This window comes from Schistocerca americana, chromosome X (assembly GCF_021461395.2).
Source record: "Schistocerca americana isolate TAMUIC-IGC-003095 chromosome X, iqSchAmer2.1, whole genome shotgun sequence".
Taxonomy (NCBI): Eukaryota; Metazoa; Arthropoda; class Insecta; order Orthoptera; family Acrididae; genus Schistocerca; species Schistocerca americana.
The window spans coordinates 575,591,280-575,612,218 of NC_060130.1; the positions used below are offsets into that span (position 1 = coordinate 575,591,280).

The window sequence follows — 20,939 nt, forward strand, 5'->3', positions numbered from 1 at the left end:
CATATGGTCTGAGAGGTCCCCAATTTGACTCTTCTTGATTTCTTTCCTTGGGGACCGCTCAAAGATGCAGTCTACGACGAAGCCCCAACTACACCAAACGATATGTGTCGTTGAATCGCCAGTGCTTGCTCTACCATATCAGCCACTGTACATACATCTGAGTATCGTTCTTTCGGACGGTGATAGAACATGTTCCTTTCAGTCCATGGTCAACAGTTTGAACACATGCTTAAATAAAGGACAAATTTATTTTTTTAAGACAAAATTTATGTTATGTGATTTGGGTGGTTGCCAAATCAACGTTAGTAAATTTTTTATTTCATTTACATGTGTACGAAATTGCACTCCAATGTCAAATAAGTCGACAGCGTGTATTGCAGGTAGGTGGTAACACCGTCATTATGCACTTACGTTCAGCATGAAACAACGTTTCACTAAGAATAATATGTATTTTGCGGTTTACATGTGGTCACCACAGTGTTTTTAATAAAATGTTTAGTTCAACGAATGTATCGCATATGATGTAACTTAGAGAAGTGAAGCTAGAGATAGTTGGCCGATAGCATGCATTTTTACCTCTAAGAAGCACACAGCCAAGTTCAAGAAAAGATAAGTCAAATCTCCGTTCTAACATTTATATATTTAATACAGTAGTTGCTTTTTGCAGCGTATGAGAAGTTTTTATTTTTGAAGAATGTACAGCTGATTTCTCTGTTTCAGCTCACGTAAATCTGGGACGCTACACAAATGTGAAATAGTTTTCCTAAGCACTTTGTGATGCGCTAGGTTCTTGCCTATGTCGTATTTCCATAAACAACATCCGTAGGTGAACCTGAATCTAGGTCGTAAGTTGGTTCAAGCGGAAATACAGCTTTATTCTCGTAGCGCAGGCCTACCTTACGGTATACAACAACGCAGCCCGTTCCCAGACGCATGCTTGGCAGTGTTTGCACCACAAATGCTGTTTCCGGCCACCGTGCCCTCTCACATTCTAGGGCATTTCTCGAATTTTTTACGACAGGTTTCAACGTCAACTTCAACGAACGCTATATCACAGCAATTGTCTTCTCAAGAGCTATCTAATGCAGTTACAAAAAGTATACGGTTCCATGTCACAGAGATACTGAAGGAACTGAAATGGCAGACTCTTGAAGACAGACGTAAACTTTCCCGAAAAAGTCTATTAACAAAGTTTCAAGAAACAAGTTTAAATGATTACTCTAGGAATATACTACTCGCGCAGGGATCGTGAGGATAAGATTAGAATATTTACTGCTCGCACAGAGGTATTCAAACACTCTTCCCGCGCTCCATACGTGATGGAACAGAAAGAAACCATAATAGCTGGTACAATGGAACGTACCCTCAGCCATGCACCTCACGGTGATTTTCAGAGTGTAGATATAGATGTAGATTTAAAGAAATGTACTTACTTTAAACAGTTGACGCCAGCGCTACAAACATTTACCGAACAAAAACATACGTGCGCCTCGAGGCTCTAACATTTTCCAAAAACCGCGTTTCGACATGTGTAACCGTTCAGGAAATAAAAGTGGTGTTACGTCTTACTTAACTCATCCTGTATATGTTTTTTTTAATTTATTATCTTTCTGAACGTGCCATTCAGCCATCCAAACACAGGACATGTTATATTATAATTAGTTTTGACAATTCATAGTGACATTATTTTAAGTTGTATCCAGGTACAATGTAAAATAGGACTAACAAAGGACTGATTCGACCTAAAACAAGTTTTACAATCAGAGTATACTAAAACGAGTAACAAGACGAAAATGGAACACAGAATACATAGTATTAGTATACTACAAAAATCCTACTGCTAACACAAGAAGAAATAATAAATCGCCGTTGGTAGACGTTTAGGATATTCCAAATTGAGTCCAAATGAATGAATATTTATCTAAATTATGAATAAAACGTTCTTTGTATGTCCTGTAAGAATTGTTTCAAAAGCTACGGATATACAACTGAATATTTGTCTAGGTCGATGATTACCTAATTTAGAGGCTAAGCGTTCCATGGCCTGCAGAGTAATACGACAGGATATAGTCAGTTAATTGCACTTTGGTCTTCCCCTGGCATCCTTAACACCCAAACGTTCAGACGTCAGACACCCAGTTCGGTAGCAAACGTTGTGTGTCGATAGAGTATCAACCTAAACACCGATTTAGTTCGTGCTGTGTGCTGTCGTCCAGTTTAGTATGTGTAAATGGTAACTGAAAGTAACACCAGAACCACGGAGTACGGGAAACCAGTATTTGTGAGCGGGGAATGTGAAGGTCTCTGGTATGTGAGCTGATAGAGCGTTCGATCGTCATGCTAATGGTCCTGAGTTCGAAGCCCAGTACTGGTGTTGCTTTTTTTTCTATTTTTAGAGTTTACGCGTGAAATTGTTGTATGTGAGAACATTTTTCTGGCATGTAAAAGGACGTTTCGGAGTTTGTAGCACTATTCTTTTAGAAGTCTGTTTTTGTTTCGTTAGTTGATAGTTAGAGTACATTTGTATAGATAGGTGTGGTGTTATACAAATGTATGCTATAGGTTTGTTACTTTCAACTAACGAAGTGAAAACAGACTGCCAAAAGAACAATGCTACAAAATCCGAAACGTTCTTTCACATGTCAGAAACATGTTCTCCCATATAACAATTTCACGCGTAAACTGTTAAGAAACTTCGAACTCTTTGTTTTGTTGTTGTTGATCTCATTTTGTTCGTTATTGTTTGTTACATTTGTTCGGGGCGGACGTCCCATGACACCTGTTCAGATTCATCGTTGATCCTGCGGTTTTTTATTACAGAGAGCAACTAACCCTCTGACCGAACACGCTGAGCTACCGTGCCGGCAAGTCGGGACCGTCAGCACGACGACCCAACGCGCTACCAGCTCACATACCAGAGACCTTCACATTTACACCTCACAGATACGCTTTTCCTATACTCTGTAGTTCTGATCTACTGGACGATAGCACACAGCACGAACTAAATCGGTGTTTTGGTTGATACTCCATCGACACACAACGTTTGGTATCGACCTGAGAGTCTGACGTCTGGTGGTTTGGGTGTAAGTATCAGGAGCACTAGTGTAGCAGCATAGGGAGCTATATCTTGATATTGGCACCGTTGACAAACACGTACAGTAGCTTATACGTTGCTTCATCGTTGAACACGAACAAGATTTGGAGGCTACTTGGGAACTGATGACCAAGAGCGCGAAGATAACTTGCAAGGACGTTCGTGTGATACGTGTTCTGAGGATACTGTAGAAATGCAGGGTGACAATGACTGAATATGAAAAAAGACATAAATTCTGCATGACCCGCTTAAGCGTCGGAATATCGATGCTGTCGATGACCTCCTGAATGGCTGGTTTCAGCTCAGCACTGGTTTTGAGGTTATTGCTGTGCACTGTCTTTAATACAGCCCCACAAAATGGAGTCGCGTGTGTTCAGATCCGGAGAATATGGCTGCCAACTGAGGCCCATGGCAGTGGCCTCTGGGTATCCCCAAAGTGCTCCTCCAGGACAGCAGTGCTCCTGCTTCAATGAGGTCGAGTTCCGCCTTGCGTGAACCACACCTTGTCGAAATCAAGGTCACTTTGGAAATTGGGGATGAAATCTTCTTCCAAAAACCTTCACGTACCGTCCGTTAGGTACCATCAAGGAATATCGCATCGATTATATCGTGACTGGACATTGCGCATCACACAGTCACCCGTTGAGGGTGAAGAAAGTTCTCGATCGCGAAATGCTGATTCTTAGTCCCCCAAATGCGCCAATTTTGTTTATTGACGACCCCATCCAAATGAAAGTGAGCTTCGTCGCTAAACCAAACCATCAAAGTTCTGTTCGTTAATTCTGTGGACAATCGTGTTAGCGAAACACAACCGTTTTTCCATGGCCCTGGGACTTAATAGTTGATAGGTTTGAATTTTGTATGGGAAGAGCTGCAGGTCTTCAACAACAATTTGTAGCAGCGTCTCCAGTTGATTCTCACCTGTTGTGCAGCTCGTCTGATCAATTTCCTGGAGCTGTTTTGAAACATAGCGCATGATTTTAGAGGTTTTCAGGTGTTTTCGCCCTTTTTGGACGACCGATATTACCAACACTGTTATCATGAATACTACCGGTTCTCCCAAACTTGCAAATCAAATTCTTGATTGTTAGCACACTTGAACTGGTTGTATTTAGCTTCAACTCTGTCCAAACTTCCTTTGAGCCGCAGATGGGTTGCTATTGCTTGCATAGTAGGCTTTCACAAGCGCAATACGCTCAGGCACGTACCGTGACATTTTCATGTGCAAATGATCGGCAACAACAAGGCGCGTGCGGTTGCACATACTAATTCCCATCACACCCCGCGGTCAAATGTGCAGCTTCAAAGTCCTATCGCAAACCGTTCAGAAGTTATGACGATTTTATTTCATATAGTTCAATAATTGTCACCCTGTATATTGTTTGGATATTCTTCCTCTCCTCAAACGTATAGAGGGTTGGCGTTAACATTGACCCGACAGAGGTGTTGGTTGAACTTCCAATGATTAAATTTCAGCCGTGGTGTAATTGTCGTGAAGCTCCTTGATATTTGTGCCTTATCATAACATGGTACTCTTGGGATCGTGAAATGAACTAGTGCGTAGTGACTGCCTTTGATTTTAGATGTCCACGACCATTCTTCCTGCCAGTCTGAGGACAACCGCCGGCCGCGGTGGCCGAGCGCTTCTAGGCGCTTCATCCAGTGGTGTCGCGGTCGCAGGTTCGAATCCTGCCTCGGGCATGGATGTGTGTGATGTGCTTAGTTTTAGGTAGTTCTAAGTCTAGGGGACTGATGGCCTCAGATGTTGAGTCACATAGTGCTCAGAGCCATTTGAACCATTTGAGGACAACCGCTTTCTGAGCATGGGTATCATATCTGTGAGAGGGAGTTTATCATATTTAATAGCTCCAAGCAGAGACACCTGCTTTGCTACGGCATCTACTTGCTCATTGCCAGGTATCCTAGAATGGCCTTTCATCCACACCATCACGATGTTGCGACAGTTCCTCTGCGCTCGAAACACAATCGACAATTGCTGCCATTATGTGGTTGGTACAACTATGATGATGGTTTGTAATCAGTTGTAGGCCTGAGATACTATCACACAGGATGACCATTACGTCTGACGTGGACGTCTGTGTGAACAATAGGGCTTCGAAAATGGCAATCAGCAAGGATGTCAATAATAGTGGAGTGTGGATCCAGCTTGAACAGGGCTTGTTGTCTGCTTCGTGGTACCCAATAAGCACTTCCAGCGTCTTTACTAGACTTGGACCCATTTGTATATACGACACACGCATCGTGATAATGAGACAGGAATGCCACTGCCGTTGCTTTAGTTGGATCCTGGTTTTGACATGTTAAACTGGTCCTGACATCAATCTGCAGAGTCGTCGTTTGGTATGGCCAGTTGTAGTACCTGATTCCATGCAACCATGCAACCGACCGACTTCATCACCATGACTTATTTCAGAGTAAAACGATCCTAACCAACAGGGACAGGAGATGAGTGCCAAGCCTTGTTAGTAACTCGGATCTAAACCTCACTATATTTCTGTTTTCAAGGAATGCAAGTCAGTCTTACACAGTTTTCGAGTGAATATTGGAAATTGAACTGCATGGAACCGGCATTTAGAGTCAGGTACATAGCAAAAGGCAATTGATCACAGAGGCATATGGAGCTTCACAGCTTCAATGGTCCAAACAGCAGAGAAATTGGATAGTAACTGGATGATGTGTGATCCGACGATTCGCGATTTCGTCTCTTTTCAAATGATTAAAGGCGATGCGTGCGCCGGCGGTCCAAAGAGGCGTTTAATCCGCAGGTTGTGTAGGGTTTCGTGATGTTTTGGGTGTGTTTTTCGTATTATGACCGAGAACCACTCATTTAGGTTACCGTCGTAACGTACCGGGACGTTTATTTCAACTTTCTCGGTGACCAAGTGTTGTCTTTTCTTCTACATCAGCATGATGAATATGCTGTGAGCATCTTGACGTCCAAGAAGCGGCAGCAGTGTTCGCAGGACTCCTCCATTACGTTCCACGTTCGAGGAACACTCGAGAATATCGTGCTTCGACTGGCCCTCTAAATCACCCCACCTTAACCACACAGAACGTGTTAAGGACTCTTTGGACAGTGGGTGAAACGTAGCCACAAGCATAACCTCAGTTTAGAAGGTCTATGCCGTCTAACCATCAGTGAGTGGATTTAGTTGGAAATGTTATACCTGAAATATCTGTGGAACCTCTTCCTTTCCTAACTGATAAGGCCATTATCAAGGCGCGAGGTGGTGTTAAACGGTATTAGCCTTACGACACTTTGGGAGTGAAAATATTTTATCCATTGTGCACATCGCGTTATTAGTATGTAACATGTAGTAATAATTATTATCCTCACGTGTATGGGTTTATATGATGTTTTCTAGATTCACGAGAACAATCTGTAACGAGAACAAATAAATACAACTCTTCTCAGATCTCTGAATACAACAGTTTGTGTAATGTTACAGGTAGTCAGTAGGCCTCATTCATTTCTGTAAGACATCTGTGGGATCACAAAACACTCAAAAGCAAACGAAGAACGTAAGTGACCATCGCAACTCACATATCGTGACAGTTAAATGCAGTTTGGCGTGACATGGTTCAAATGGCTCTGAGCACTATGGGACTTAACTTCTAAGGTCATCAGTCCCCTAGAACTTAGAACTACTTAAACCTAACTAACCTAAGGACATCACACACGTCCATGCCCGAGGCAGGATTCGAACCTGCGACCGTAGCGGTCACGTGGTTCCAGACTGTAGCGCCTTTAACCGCTTGGCCACCCCGGCCGGCTTTGGCGTGACATGGTTTCGACAAGTCCATAGTAGGTACCTGGAGATATGTGGCACCAGATGCCTGAACACACGCAATTTCTGTAAATCCTGTGGTCGCTGTATGCGTGCACGGGGCTGGCGCCCATTAGTCTCCCAGGTGTGTTCCATTAGGTTCAGATCTAGCGAATTTTGTGGCCAAGACATGAATGAGAGTTCACTATCATGCTCCTCAAACGGCTGCAGCACATTTCTGGACTTGTGATATGGACTGTTATCCTGCTGGAAGATGTCATTGCCAATGGGGAAGACATGCAGGTGGTCCGCAATATTGTTCATGTAGTCCACGGCTGCCATGGTGTCTTCGGTTACTACCACAGATCCCATGGAATCCTGCGTGGATGTCCCCCATAACATAAACTGCCTTCGAAGGCTTGTGTCCGTGGTGCGCTGCATGTATCTAGCATTGTTCACCTGGAAAGTGACGTATTTTGGCATGTCCATCAGCCTGGTGTAACCATGTTCAATAATGTTCTCTGAACTGTGTGCTCCTAAATACATGCACCTGCACCAGATTTGTACTCTGTTATCACATATGCCACAGATCACCCGCCATTCTTTACAGAGCGTGCAAGCATACTACTTCGACCCTCCCTGATGAGAGTCAATGATCAACAACATCTTGTCGATTACTTGTGATTTTACCGTTCTTCAACCACTTTACACAGACTCTAACGATACTAGTAAGCGCACAGCCTACCAGATTCACCGTATCCGGGATGCTCGTTCCCAGGTGCCAAGGCCATAACAATCTTCTCTTTGCCACAGTCGGTTATTTGCAATCCGCATCTTACGCCGGGCAGTGGTCATAACATTTTGGCTCATCGGTGTATGTAAAAGGAATAAATCTACTATTAAATGTAAAGTATATACGCAGGGGAGTATGGGGTAGAACTATCTTATAGGCGAGAAAATAAAGAGTGTACTAGTAAGATAAACAGAAAGACGCGCATGTCATTCGCTGCGGAGTACTGAAGTCCAGCATTCAGCTGTTGGAATTGCTCGTTGCATCTTTTAGGAAACTGGAAATTTGTGGTAAGGTCTTATGGAACCAAACTGCTGAGGTCATCGGTCCCTAAGCTTACACACTACTTAATCTAACTTAAACTAACTTACGCTAAGGGTGACACACACACACACACACACACACACACACACACACACACACATGTCCGAGGGAGAACTCGAACCTCCGACGGGGGGAGCCACGCAGACCGTGACAAGACGCCAGAGACCGCGCGGCTACCCCGCGTGCTGCGTCTTTAAGAGGACGCATGAGTGTGACAGGGTAGCGTAAATATATCAGATTTACAGTAACTAATTGGACGGCAAACTTGTGTTACAATGCAGAAAACAAATTTAGAGTTCAGAAGCACACAACGATGTTGGCCTAGGACAACGTTCTAACAAGAGGATGTCATGACTTTCGCATCTTGGATTTACTATAAGCTTTGTATCTTTTTAATAGTACAGTACTCAAAATCATCTAAAAGTAGTAAGGCGTACTACTTAGGTGACTCCAAGAAAATCGCAAGAAAAGTTTTAAGCGTCAATGATGTACCGGGGCATTGCGCACTGAGTACGAGCTGGCAGAGGTCATGCGGTCAGCGTTCAAGCTCCTTAAGCGGTGGATCGCTGGATCGAGTCCCGCTCATCTTTTTTTTTTTTTCTTTTAAGTTATATTTGTTTCAACACTAGTCATATTACTTGGTACACATTATATTTGAAACATAATATAATGATGACACGTTAATTTCCCTGAACTTTTATTGAATCTTCAGTGTTATTTGGCTGTTTACCAATTTTTATTAGTGCAGCAAAAATTATGCCACTTTTATTTCTCTAGCCAAGTGTTATTAAAATACATTCAATGGCACATCGCCAATTTTAGCCATCGACAGTTACGACAGTATTGCGTTACGTGTGGTTTGCATCCAAATTATTGAGAGAAAGAGGAAATTTTCAAAATGTCAACCAGATTTGTTTTTCCTTAGAAACTCTGAAGATTCCTTGTGCATGCTGAAAACTGCATTCATTCGATGTAGTAGATGCCGTTTTAATTTTTGTCTGTAAGAAGAATACTATCCTATAACTTATAATGTCGAAAGCAGATCCGGCAATTAATCTCACATTACCATCATATTCTGGCATATTGTAACTCACTATATTAGTGAATGAAGCTATTTAAAGTATTATTTATCGATGTTTGACTTGAGCTTTCAAAGTCGATACCTCGTCCTTGAAACCTGTGTCTGCAGATCGAAAAGTCCTGATCCAAAGCATTTCTCGGTACCCTACCCAATTGTAGGTATTAGGAATCTCGACAGTCACGGTAGGAATACATTTTCAGGAAAAAATTTGTGTTTGGTCGTTTACTTGTTCTATAATTATAAGTATAATATTTGTTGCAATAGTAAAAATTAGCAGACAACCAAATAACATTGGAAATTCCATAAAAGTTCAGGCAAATACATGTGTCTATTCATCATATTACGTTTCAGATGTAATATGTACGAAATAATATGACTAGTGTTGAAATAAATGTAAATTAAAAACAAAAGAAAAGAAAATATGAACAAGACTCCATCCAGCGAGCCACCGATTGCAGTGTTTGAACGGTAACCACATGACCGCCGCCAACTCGTGCACAGTATCGCAGCGGATTGGTACATAGATGACGCGTAAAACTTCTCTTGGGATTTTCTCGAAATCATCTAAGCTATATGCCTTGCCGCTTGCACATTATGGTGTCCTAATGGACTACTAAAAGTGTACAAAGCTCGAAGTAAACCATGATCCGAACTTCGTGGTCTCTCCTTGTAAGACAGATAATAACTACTCTGTCTTTACATATACTCCGCAGGCCTCTATGAGGTGTTTAGTATTGAGTACATACGATGCTAAATTTATTGATGGCAGATGAAGTCCATCACATTTAAAAGCAAACTAACTGCGAAAGGTATTTCAGGAGTGGGGAAGGCATTCCCAACACATATTACCAATAGTAAAACCTATGAATAACGTTTATTAGCAATAGAAGAATCTATGAATAACATTGCTGCTGTATGTGAATACAGAAAAGTAGCAAAATTCGTTTATGATTCTGCACTTCCATCTACTGCACATTACAGATCGTGACATTTCCAACAATCCCAGTGAATTCACGTCTCAGCAAATGTTTACGATTGCACTTGAAGGAACAATTTGCACTAATACTGTGGTACTTTTGCATCAGAATAAAAGAGGTTGCGACCCTGTTTTTATATTTCTGTCTTTAGCCGATAATGGAATTTTTGGTTGCAAATTGATGTAAAGCTTTTAATCTTCCGTTATTATTATCCTAGTATTGTCTTTAATCTCTATAGTAATAAGAACTTCCTTCCAAGATTGCTTTCATTGTTCTTTACCACTGTGAACAGTAAATATGCTACTCCATGAAAAGCCGCTTAGAACTGTTGTTCGAGTAACTTTTATGGTGCTTAGAAACAGTTTTAACAGTTCTGGCTTAAACTGAAAAAAGATGGATTTGTTTTTTATTTGAATTTCTAAAAATTTAAAAGAACGAGGATAAGAGTTGAACATACCGTCGAGATGTATGGTAAGGAAATCGGACACGATTCATTGAAGGCACCGCCCCGGCTCTCATCTTAAACGATTTTGCGAAATAAAGGGAAAACTAAATCTGAATGGCAGGACAAGAAGTTGATCCTCCGTCGTCCGGAAACGAGTTCAGCGACTTAGCACTCTGCCACCTCGCTCGGTGAAATACCATTGCTAATTTTATATTACAAAAGACATGGGTCTCTATGATTTCCGCCTAGAAAAACACATTTCTAAGAATAGCTAAACACAGTTTATGTATGTTTCTTATGATATAATAGCAAATAGCAATAGATTTCTTACCGAGTGCATTCCCTTTTCCGAATTCGAAGGTATTACCAAGCAACGGCCAGCCTTTAGGTCCTGGAATATGTGCAAGCCTAGATGCCAACTGTTTCTGCGCTTTCAGCAATTTCCAAACCTGCTGGATCACCAGAACGACGGCAACCGTTGCTAGAATGTTCACCACGATATCCATCCTGTGAACAGAGTTTATTAGCAGTGACAAATGTAGTCAACGAAGTTTCGAAACTTGCAAGAAAAGGAGTAAAGATCGATTGCTGTTTAATTCAAACTGAAAAACTACATTCGAGTAATAGGCAAACAGAATACACTTGCACTGATAAATTCCCAGAAGCTTAAGAGAGACAAAAGAATATGCTAACAGCAAATAATAAAGAGAAATTTTAAAATTTTTCGTTTAACTTTTCATACAGGCTTACGCTGAAGTGGGGCGCTCATGTTGATATGGTCATACGCTTATCAGTAGAAAGATTCCGCCTTGTATTTGAAGAAGTCTCTTCATACTGTTTGCAGCAGAGACATGGCTTGAGTTTAGCGTTCTTTCCAGATCTGTGAACCCTGGTAGGTATTTTTTCTGACATATGGGAGGTTTACAAAGTAAGGAGTGACAAACGTTCTCCGTGCGTTGACCCACATTTGGTGCAGCGCTCTTCCCGCGACAGTGTTCACCTCGTATTGATCGCTGATGGGACCACAATAAGTTACGGTGCGGCCTTTTACCTCAACGGCTCTAATTCAGTATTCACGAAGTTAGACAAAACACTGTACTGTTTCATTAGAACCTGTATCGGAGTGATGCCTTCTACATCGATCAATACTTGTTTTTTGGAAACAGCTGAAATGCCTCTCCATATACGGCGGCAGGTCATGGAGGATAAATTAATATTGCAGCAAATAAAATCTTTGGAGCTCTCAGTTGATAAGAAATTAACTGTCATACAGAACTTCTTCGAACCAGTTATTACTTACCTATCGAAACAAAAAATGCGCTACTGGATATTAACCGCTACTTAATACGAATACGTTCTTACCTCCCAGTTCCTCTGGCTAAACCAAACCAACACTTCAAATTCCCTTTCTCTTAGCAACTCGCTTTGTGTAATATCCATCTGATTCCCAATGTGAAACGCTAAACACCAACAACACTGGCCGAGCGGTTCTAGGCGCTACAGTCCGGAACCGCGCGACCACTACGGTCGCAGGTTCGAATCCTGCCTCCTGCATGGATGTGTGTGATGTCGTTAGGTTAGCTAGGTTTAAGTAGTTCTAAGTTCTAGGGGACTGATGATCTCAGAAGTTAAGTCCCATAGTGCTCAGAGCCATTTTGAACCAACAACACATTCTCGTCAACCGTGAAAATCCAGAGTCCAGATGGGCTTCAAATTTTCGCCGAGTGGTCGACAACAACTGACCACTGTACATGTATAGCGCCTTCTTTCGTTGTGATCTCTAAGAGGAATGATCATTCATACTCCCCCAGAATACGTCATTATTTGTCGCATAGGCTGACCTTTCCAGTTCGACAGGCTAACTGATCTAAACCAGATATTCCTCATATCTGACGCGGTACGTGTTCCAGTGGGTCACTAAGACCCGACAACGCTGAGGAAGGATTACGTGCATTATTTATATAAGAATATACAGCCTACAGTTGCAGGTTAACTTTATCGTTTACCTAGGTTTCAACGTTAGTAATAACGTCTTCTTCAGAACATAAACTATTATTTAAATGTTTGCCTAAAACAAGCCATGTCCTAAGTCAACTTTATAAAACTTGATGCATATACATAAAGTTGACTTAGGACATGGCTTGTTTTAGGCAAACATTTAAATAATATTTTATATTCTGAAGAAGACGTCATTACTAACGTTGAAACCTAGGTAAACGATAAAGTTAACCTGCAACTGTAGGCTGTATATTCTTATATAAACAATATCAGTTGCTGTCGCTGCATAAAAATGTTAAAAACGTTCATTATGTTCGTTGAGCAACAGTGGAACAGAGTTTCTGAGAATTTTTCCTGAATACCGTCGCACAAAGACCTCCAACAAATGGAGTACGTGTAATTCTTTGTACAAAATACAAGGAACATCAGCAACCATTTTTTGTTTTTTGTTTTTAGGTCTGTTTTTTTCGCAGTCGCAATTACGCAACTAATGTAGATTATATACCGTGCTTTGCGACTGTGATAAAAATCTCATAAGCGTTTCAATTTCTTTCAAAGCATGTATAGTGATTACTGTAACAATTTGGTGTTCTTACAAACATATTTATCAATATCGTACACAGTTCTCATGCTTTACGGTACTACTATCAAACAGTATTAAGTTACTCATGATATTTGCATCCTGCTTCATTCCTAATGTTCTTCCACAAATAGTTGATCGAATTTCAAAACGTTGCACTTTACTTACTCTGGATATATTTTTGTTTCCATGTTGCGTAGCTGCAGTTATATATCTAGTGTAATTTGTTGTTGTGACGCTGCGAAGTGTGAACATCTTTTGCTTTCTTTCCTGTGCCTGTGGAAGCGCCCGCTATGCCTGTGTGTGCGTGTCAGAGTCAATGCATCCACACACGTCCCTAACCTTAGAGCAATAACATATGTCGCGTGGGAGAAAAAGAGTGGGAAGAAACACGATAACCCCCCCGCCACACACACACACACACACACACACACACACACACACATTTGCCAGTATGCCACACTAACAACCGTTAATCCGGATGTGGCTCACCTCTGTGTCGCAAACTAGCACAGTGCTCTTTAAAGCTATATCTTACCTAAGCCCGGTTGTCCGCGTTCCGCGATTGGTTGGCATTCCCGCCTCGTTGGTTTACAGCCACGCGGGATTACCCGAGGGGCAGCATTCTCAAAAATTTTAGGAAAGGTAATGTACAATCGGCTTTACAAGCATCTTATCGCAAATAACATACTGTCAAAGTCACAGTTCGGATTTCTAAAGGGTTCTGATATTGAGATGGCTATCTACACTTACAGTGAAAATGTACTTTATTCATTAGGCAAAAAAAAAAAAAAAAAAAAAAAATTGCAGGCAAATGGTATATTTTGTGATCTGTCAAAGGCACTTGACTGTGTAAATCACAATATCTTTTTAAGTGAATTAGAATATTATGGTGTAACAGGAAATGCTGCAAAATGATTCAGATCTTATATTTCTGGCAGGAGAGAAAGGGTGTTATTCGGAAAGAGCCATGTATTATGATATCAGGCATCATCCAACTGGAAACTAATTACATGTGGGGTCCCACAAGGTTCCATCTTAGGGCCCTTACTTTTTCCTGTGTATGTCAATGACCTTTCGTCAGTAACATTACCAGATGCCATGTTTGTTTTTTTTGACGATGATACAAACATTGCAATAAATATCAAATCATGTGTGGTCTTAGAAAGATCGACTAATAAAATATTTGTGGACATTAATCACTGGTTCTCAGCCAATTCTTTGTCACTAAACTTTAAAATACACACTACACGAGGTTCAGAACTTGTAAGGGGTGTCCCACGAGTATATACCTAACATACAATGACAAGCAGTTAGAAGAAGTGGACAGTGTTAAATTCTTGGGATTACAGCTTGATAATAAATTCAGCTGGGAACAGCACACCAGAGAACTGCTGAAGTTTCTTAACAAATCTCTATTGTATTGCGAATTGTTTCAGACATAGGGGATATAGAAATGAAAAAGCTGGCATACTGTGCTTACTTTCATTCGATAATGTCATATGGGATTATTTTTGGGGTAATCCATCAAGCCAAGCTAAAGTTTTAGAGGCACAAAAACGTGTAATAAGATTTATAAGTGGTGTGAATTCAAGAACATCCTGCAGAAGCCTGTTTAGGGAACTGGGGACACTAACTACTGCTTCCCAATCTATTTATTCCTTAATGAAACTTGTCATTAAAAATATATCACTTTTTCAAACCAGCAGCTTAATTTATGGAATCAGTACTAGAAATAAGAATAATCTTCACAAGGATTTAAAGTCACTTACTCTTGTACAAAAAGGTGTGCATTATTTAGGAACACACATTTTCAATAACTTCCCAACAGCCATAAAAAGCTTAACAACCAATGAAATTCAGTTTAAGAGATGCCTAAAGGATTTATTCATGGCCAACTCCTTCCACTCCATTGCTGAATTTTTCAGTGGAACCAACTGATATATAAGTACAATCTAACTTCTGCACCATTTCAGTGCAGTAATGTGTTTATTGTAAATAAGTATTGTAGCGGTTCTATTATATGTTTATTACCTCATAAAGATAAAACTTTTTTTTTTAATTTTAAATTCAGTGCATTAATGCGATCTTAGTGAGTGTTTGTAAAATGATTCTTTCATATAGTGTTCATTGAAAGAAATGATTATCATTCCACTTGGGACCTGTGGAAGGTACATTAGCTTATTGGTTTCAGTTGTAAATATTTGTCATGTATTATTGTTTTTCTGACATGTTCTACATCCTGAAGGACCTCGTCACTATGGATCAATTGGAATGAAAGTAAATCTAATCTGATTTAACTTCTGTAGTCAATGCTGAGCGACGCTTGAGATTTCTTGTTACTTTTCTGGGTTTACGTTACTTACACTGTAAATAAACCTAAAAATGCTCATAATATTGTATTTTCATAAAATTTATGAAAACGAAAACCAAAGGAAAATTTGGGATTGCAAATAAATTTACAAAGGAGGATGTACATACAGCGTTCGCGATGACTCTCCAAATAATGTTCCAAGAAGGAATTGCAATTAAAGCGTATAACACTTCGTATTACATTAGTTTCATTTCAACCTTCGAACAGCCCTCGGCAGCTGCACATGAACAGTGGATTCCTGGTATGGGTAAAATTGTCACGACGAGAGAGTAAAATAAATCACATCCCGAGAAGACAGTATGAAAACGTATTTCATTGTACATCTCCAGATATCTTCTCGCTAATATTTGGCGGAATGACACGGTATGCATGGTTTACTGCCAGACTGTGCGATGAGAGAGAAACTTTTGCAAGATGCCGAAACGATAACTGCTTCCCTTGTTTCTACAAAGATATCACTCCTGCATGTGTATTTCATGAACTGAAAAATGAGGAAAGTATCCGATTTTGTACAATTTTAAACATGGCTGTAAGCCAGCAATGGTACAAGAATATGATTTGTTTAATACACCCAATAGGTTGCAATAAAATTTAACTTGATATGTTATCGACACCGACTATGGGCGTCTTCATCAGAACAACCAAAAACGATTACCTACAAAGATTACAAAACTATTGACATAGAGAAAAACCAAGAATAGACGATTGTTACACAGAGCAAATTTGTGAGGTGACTGTACTCACATGTCGTGGAGATGAAAACAGATTTACGAGCAAGATGCTCTCGTCATATGAAATAACTTCTTAAAATCACGTTTAAGAACGATATAAAATTTACAAGTATTGAAAACTGATATAACAATGGTACTTGGTAAAAATTATAGCTACATAACGTAGCTACATAACGTAGCAGCTACATAACGTAGCTACATAACGTAAGAGGAAACAGGCACTGGAGGTGGCATCACACAGAGGATCACAGGCCGAAGTTGCTACAATGTGGACATGAAACAAGTCGCGCCATCGATTAACAATCGAAGAAATTAAGCCTCACATTAACAAAATGTCAACAGCCACTATTATGCAAAATAAAAATGTATGCAGGACAATGGAAAAGCAAATATCGATGTGGAGAGAGGAAGACCATATTAGAGACTACTCTGAGGAAAACGAGGAGTCAGATTTAGGAGTTTGTAAATAAGAGCATTATAGTGTTAAAGAAATTTTTGTTATGTAGCTGCAACTGCTCATTCACAATGAAACCATCATTAAGAGAAAGGTGTTCGAAAATTTCTAATTCTTCACGGATATAAAGTCTGAAGCCTTTCTTTTCTGTGCGCAGGAGAATGACGTCATGAACTTCTTTAGGCTAACTTTATGTTCGAAGTTCTCGTGTACATCTTACAATCCCTTCCTGGACTTTTATTTGGAATCCCAAATTTCCCTTTGCCTTTCCATTTCATTCCTTTTCCGAAAATATTAATAATTACAATATATTAAGTATTATTTCTATATATTTGGAGAGTAAGTAAAGTAAATATTTAAAGCAGAACAAGTAGAAATAGGGACTCGACCCACGACCAGTGGATTACCGTCCTGTACTTTTCTGCTGCGCCAACTGCAGCCCGGGAACTACACTAATACACACTGAAGAGCCAAGGAAACTGGTACACCTGTGTAATATCGTCTACGGTCCCAGTGAGCGCGCAGGAGTGCCGCAACACGACGTGGCATGCAGTCGACTAATGTCTAAAGTAGTACTGGAGGGAATTGACACCATGAATCCTGCAGGGCTGTCCATAAATCTGTAAGAGTACTAGGGGGACGACATTTATTCTGAACAGTACGCTGCAAGGCATCCCAGATATGCTCAATAGTGTTCATGTCTGGGAAGTTTCCTGGGCAGCGGAAGTGTTTAAACTCAGAAGAGTGTTCCTGGAGCCATTCTGTAGCAATTCTGGACGCATGAGGTATCGCTTTGTCCTGCTGTAATTGCCCAACTCCGTCGGAATGCATATGGACACGAATGGATGCAGATGATCAGACAGTATGCTTACGTACGTGTCACCTGTCAGAGTCTTAACTATATGTATCGGGGGTCACATACCACTCCAACTGCACATGCCGCACATCATTACAGAGCCTCCACCTGCTCGAACAGTCCGCTGATGACATGTAGAGTCCATGGATTCATGAGGTTGTCTACATGCTCGTACACATCCATCCGCTCGATCCAATTTGAAACGAGTCTCGTCCGATCAGGCAACATGTTTCCAGTCATCAACAGTCCAATGTTGGTGATGACGGCCCCTTCGAGGCTAAAGGTTTGTGTTGTGCAGTCACCAAGGGTACTCAAGTGGGTCTTCCCCTCCGAAAGCCTATATCGACGATGTTTCGTTGTATGGTTCGCAGGCTGACACTTTTTGATGGTCCTGCAGTGATATCTGCAGCAATTTGGGGAAGGGTTGCACTTTTGTCACATTGAACGATTCTCTTCAGTCGTCATTCGTCCCGTTCTTGCAAGATCGTTTTCCTGCCGCGGCGATATCGGAGATCTGATGTTTTAGCAGATTTCTGAAATGCACGGTACACTCGTGAAATGGTCGTACGGGAAAATCCCCACTTCATCGCCACCTCGGAGAAGCTGTGTCCCACGGCTCGTGCGCCGACTATAACACCACGTTCAAACTCATTTAAATCTTGATAGCCTGCCGTTGTAGCAGCAGTAACCTATCGAACAACTGCGCCAGACACTCGTTGTCTTATATAGGCGTTGCCGACCACAGCGCCGTATTCTACCTGTTTATATATCTCTGTATTTGAATATGCATGCCTATACTAGTTTCTTTGGCGCTTCAGTTTATTTTACTCTTGCCTCGCCGAACCCGCGCCAAAAATGTATTTTTTTCTAAACACTTGGCCGTCTGGTGTTCCGACTTATGTCAGTCTCATTTCTAGCCAAGCCCAGCACATACCATGAACTTGGACGAAATCGGTGATGACAAGTAGGCGCGGTCTTGTCGTAAGTCAGGTATCAGTAGGTCCAAAACGACAGCGTCACCCGCTGCACGCAGTAATGAAGTAAATGAAGGCATAGCGCAGAGCTCATATCACATGCTTGAAATGCATTCTAAATCGCGAATATGGACAACCATCAGCTGTATATTGGAAAGAAGTCAATGAAAATTTGTGCCGGAGTGGGACTCGAACACGGATTTTCCGCTCATAGCGAGCGGTCGCGTTTCCTTTAGGCTATCCGAGCATGGCTCATGGCCAGACCCAAAATTCCATACGTCGCCAACCATTTGTCTACAACCTGCACTCGAACATTCATTACGTATATATTGGGCCTACTAGCTATTTACCTGTGGCTTTGCTCATGTGTGCACGTGTCATATATACTACACGCATCTCTTTTTCCCCCCTCTCTATGCTAATGTCCTCTTCCACCCTCTTTCTGCTCATCCGTGCATATCTGCTTGCATACCACCTGGAAGACATTCTACATTGCTGGAAATTGAAATAAGAACACCGTGAATTCATTGTCCCAGGAAGGGGAAACTTTATTGACCCATTCCTGGGGTCAGATACATCACATGATCACACTGACAGAACCACAGGCACATAGATACAGGCAACAGAGCACGCACAATGTCGGCACTAGTACAGTGTATATCCACCTTTCGCAGCAATGCAGGCTGCTATTCTCCCATGGAGACGATCGTAGAGATGCTGGATGTAGTCCTGCGGAACGGCTTGCCATGCCATTTCCACCTGGCGCCTCAGTTGGACCAGCGTTCGTGCTGGACCTGCAGACCGCGTGAGACGACGCTTCATCCAGTCCCAAACATGCTCAATGGGGGACAGATCCGGAGATTTTGCTGGCCAGGGTAGTTGACTTACACCTTCTAGAGCACGTTGGGTGGCACGGGATACATGTGGACGTGCATTGTCCTGTTGGAACAGCAAGTTCCCTTGCCGGTCTAGGAATGGTAGAGCGATGGGTTCGATGACGGTTTGGATGTACCGTGCACTATTCAGTGTCCCCTCGACGATCACCAGTGGTGTACGGCCAGTGTAGGAGATCGCTCCCCACACCATGATGCCGGGTGTTGGCCCTGTGTGCCTCGGTCGTATGCAGTCCTGATTGTGGCGCTCACCTGCACGGCGCCAAACACGCATACGACCATCATTGGCACCAAGGCAGAAGCGACTCTCATCGCTGAAGACGACACGTCTCCATTCGTCCCTCCATTCACGCCTGTCGCGACACCACTGGAGGCGGGCTGCACGATGTTGGGGCGTGAGCGGAAGACGGCCTAACGGTGTGCGGGACCGTAGCCCAGCTTCATGGAGACGGTTGCGAATGGTCCTCGCCGATACCCCAGGAGCAACAGTGTCCCTAATTTGCTGGGAAGTGGCGGTGCGGTCCCCTACGGCACTGCGTAGGATCCTACGGTCTTGGCGTGCATCCGTGCGTCGCTGCGGTCCGGTCCCAGGTCGACGGGCACGTGCACCTTCCGCCGACCACTGGCGACAACATCGATGTACTGTGGAGACCTCACGCCCCACGTGTTGAGCAATTCGGCGGTACGTCCAACCGGCCTCCCGCATGCCCACTATACGCCCTCGCTCAAAGTCCGTCAACTGCACATACGGTTCACGTCCACGCTGTCGCGGCATGCTACCAGTGTTAAAGACTGCGATGGAGCTCCGTATGCCACGGCAAACTGGCTGACACTGACGGCGGCGGTGCACAAATGCTGCGCAGCTAGCGCCATTCGACTGCCAACACCGCGGTTCCTGGTGTGTCCGCTGTGCCGTGCGTGTGATCATTGCTTGTACAGCCCTCTCGCAGTGTCCGGAGCAAGTATGGTGGGTCTGACACACCGGTGTCAATGTGTTCTTTTTTCCATTTCCAGGAGTGTAATACTACCCGCACAACATGCTCGTCATGCAGGACAGCTGACATGTCAGGCATTACCAGTCTTCTCACCCCTAGCCTCACCCCACCGGTGAGACTGACAAGTAACGAGTTAATATTGCTCTGTCATCCAGTTTTAGGCTATGTTTAAAACGTCAGATTTCTAGCTTACAGGGAAGTTTATTTAAAATTAAATGTGGAATTTGTACTGAACAGGCAGACAGAAAAGAAAGGGACCTAATAAAAAAATTTTAAAAGCCACTCGCATACGTCAGAAAACTTGTGACATATTTCACTATAACGTAGTGCAGATTGCACCTTGATAGGTTTTCTAGTTCTCTATATGTTTGACATGGCCTCTCTTAGCCGCCTCACCCTGTGTAGAAGCTGAAGCTCTTCAAACAGTGAGTAAATTCACAAAATGCGTCGTGCTTAGCACAATGAATCAGCAATCAAAAAGTAAGTATTAGCATAATTTGTTTATTCTCAAGAAGAATAAACTTCCATTACTTTTCAATTTTTCAGACATTTGATAAAATATTTTGGTACAGTTCCAAGCGTGCG

At 42.1% G+C, this 20,939-nt stretch overlaps 1 protein-coding gene across 1 annotated transcript in view; it reads right to left on the reverse strand.

The window, feature by feature from the left end:
* Positions 1-20,939, reverse strand: part of LOC124555720 (cytochrome P450 4C1-like) — a 258,545-nt gene that overhangs the window by 98,535 nt on the left and 139,071 nt on the right. The window contains exon 3 of the mRNA XM_047129727.1: positions 10,831-11,006. Within this exon, the coding sequence (XP_046985683.1) occupies positions 10,831-11,005 (175 nt within the window). The 5' untranslated portion in view covers position 11,006. The remainder of the gene's footprint in view (positions 1-10,830; positions 11,007-20,939) is intronic.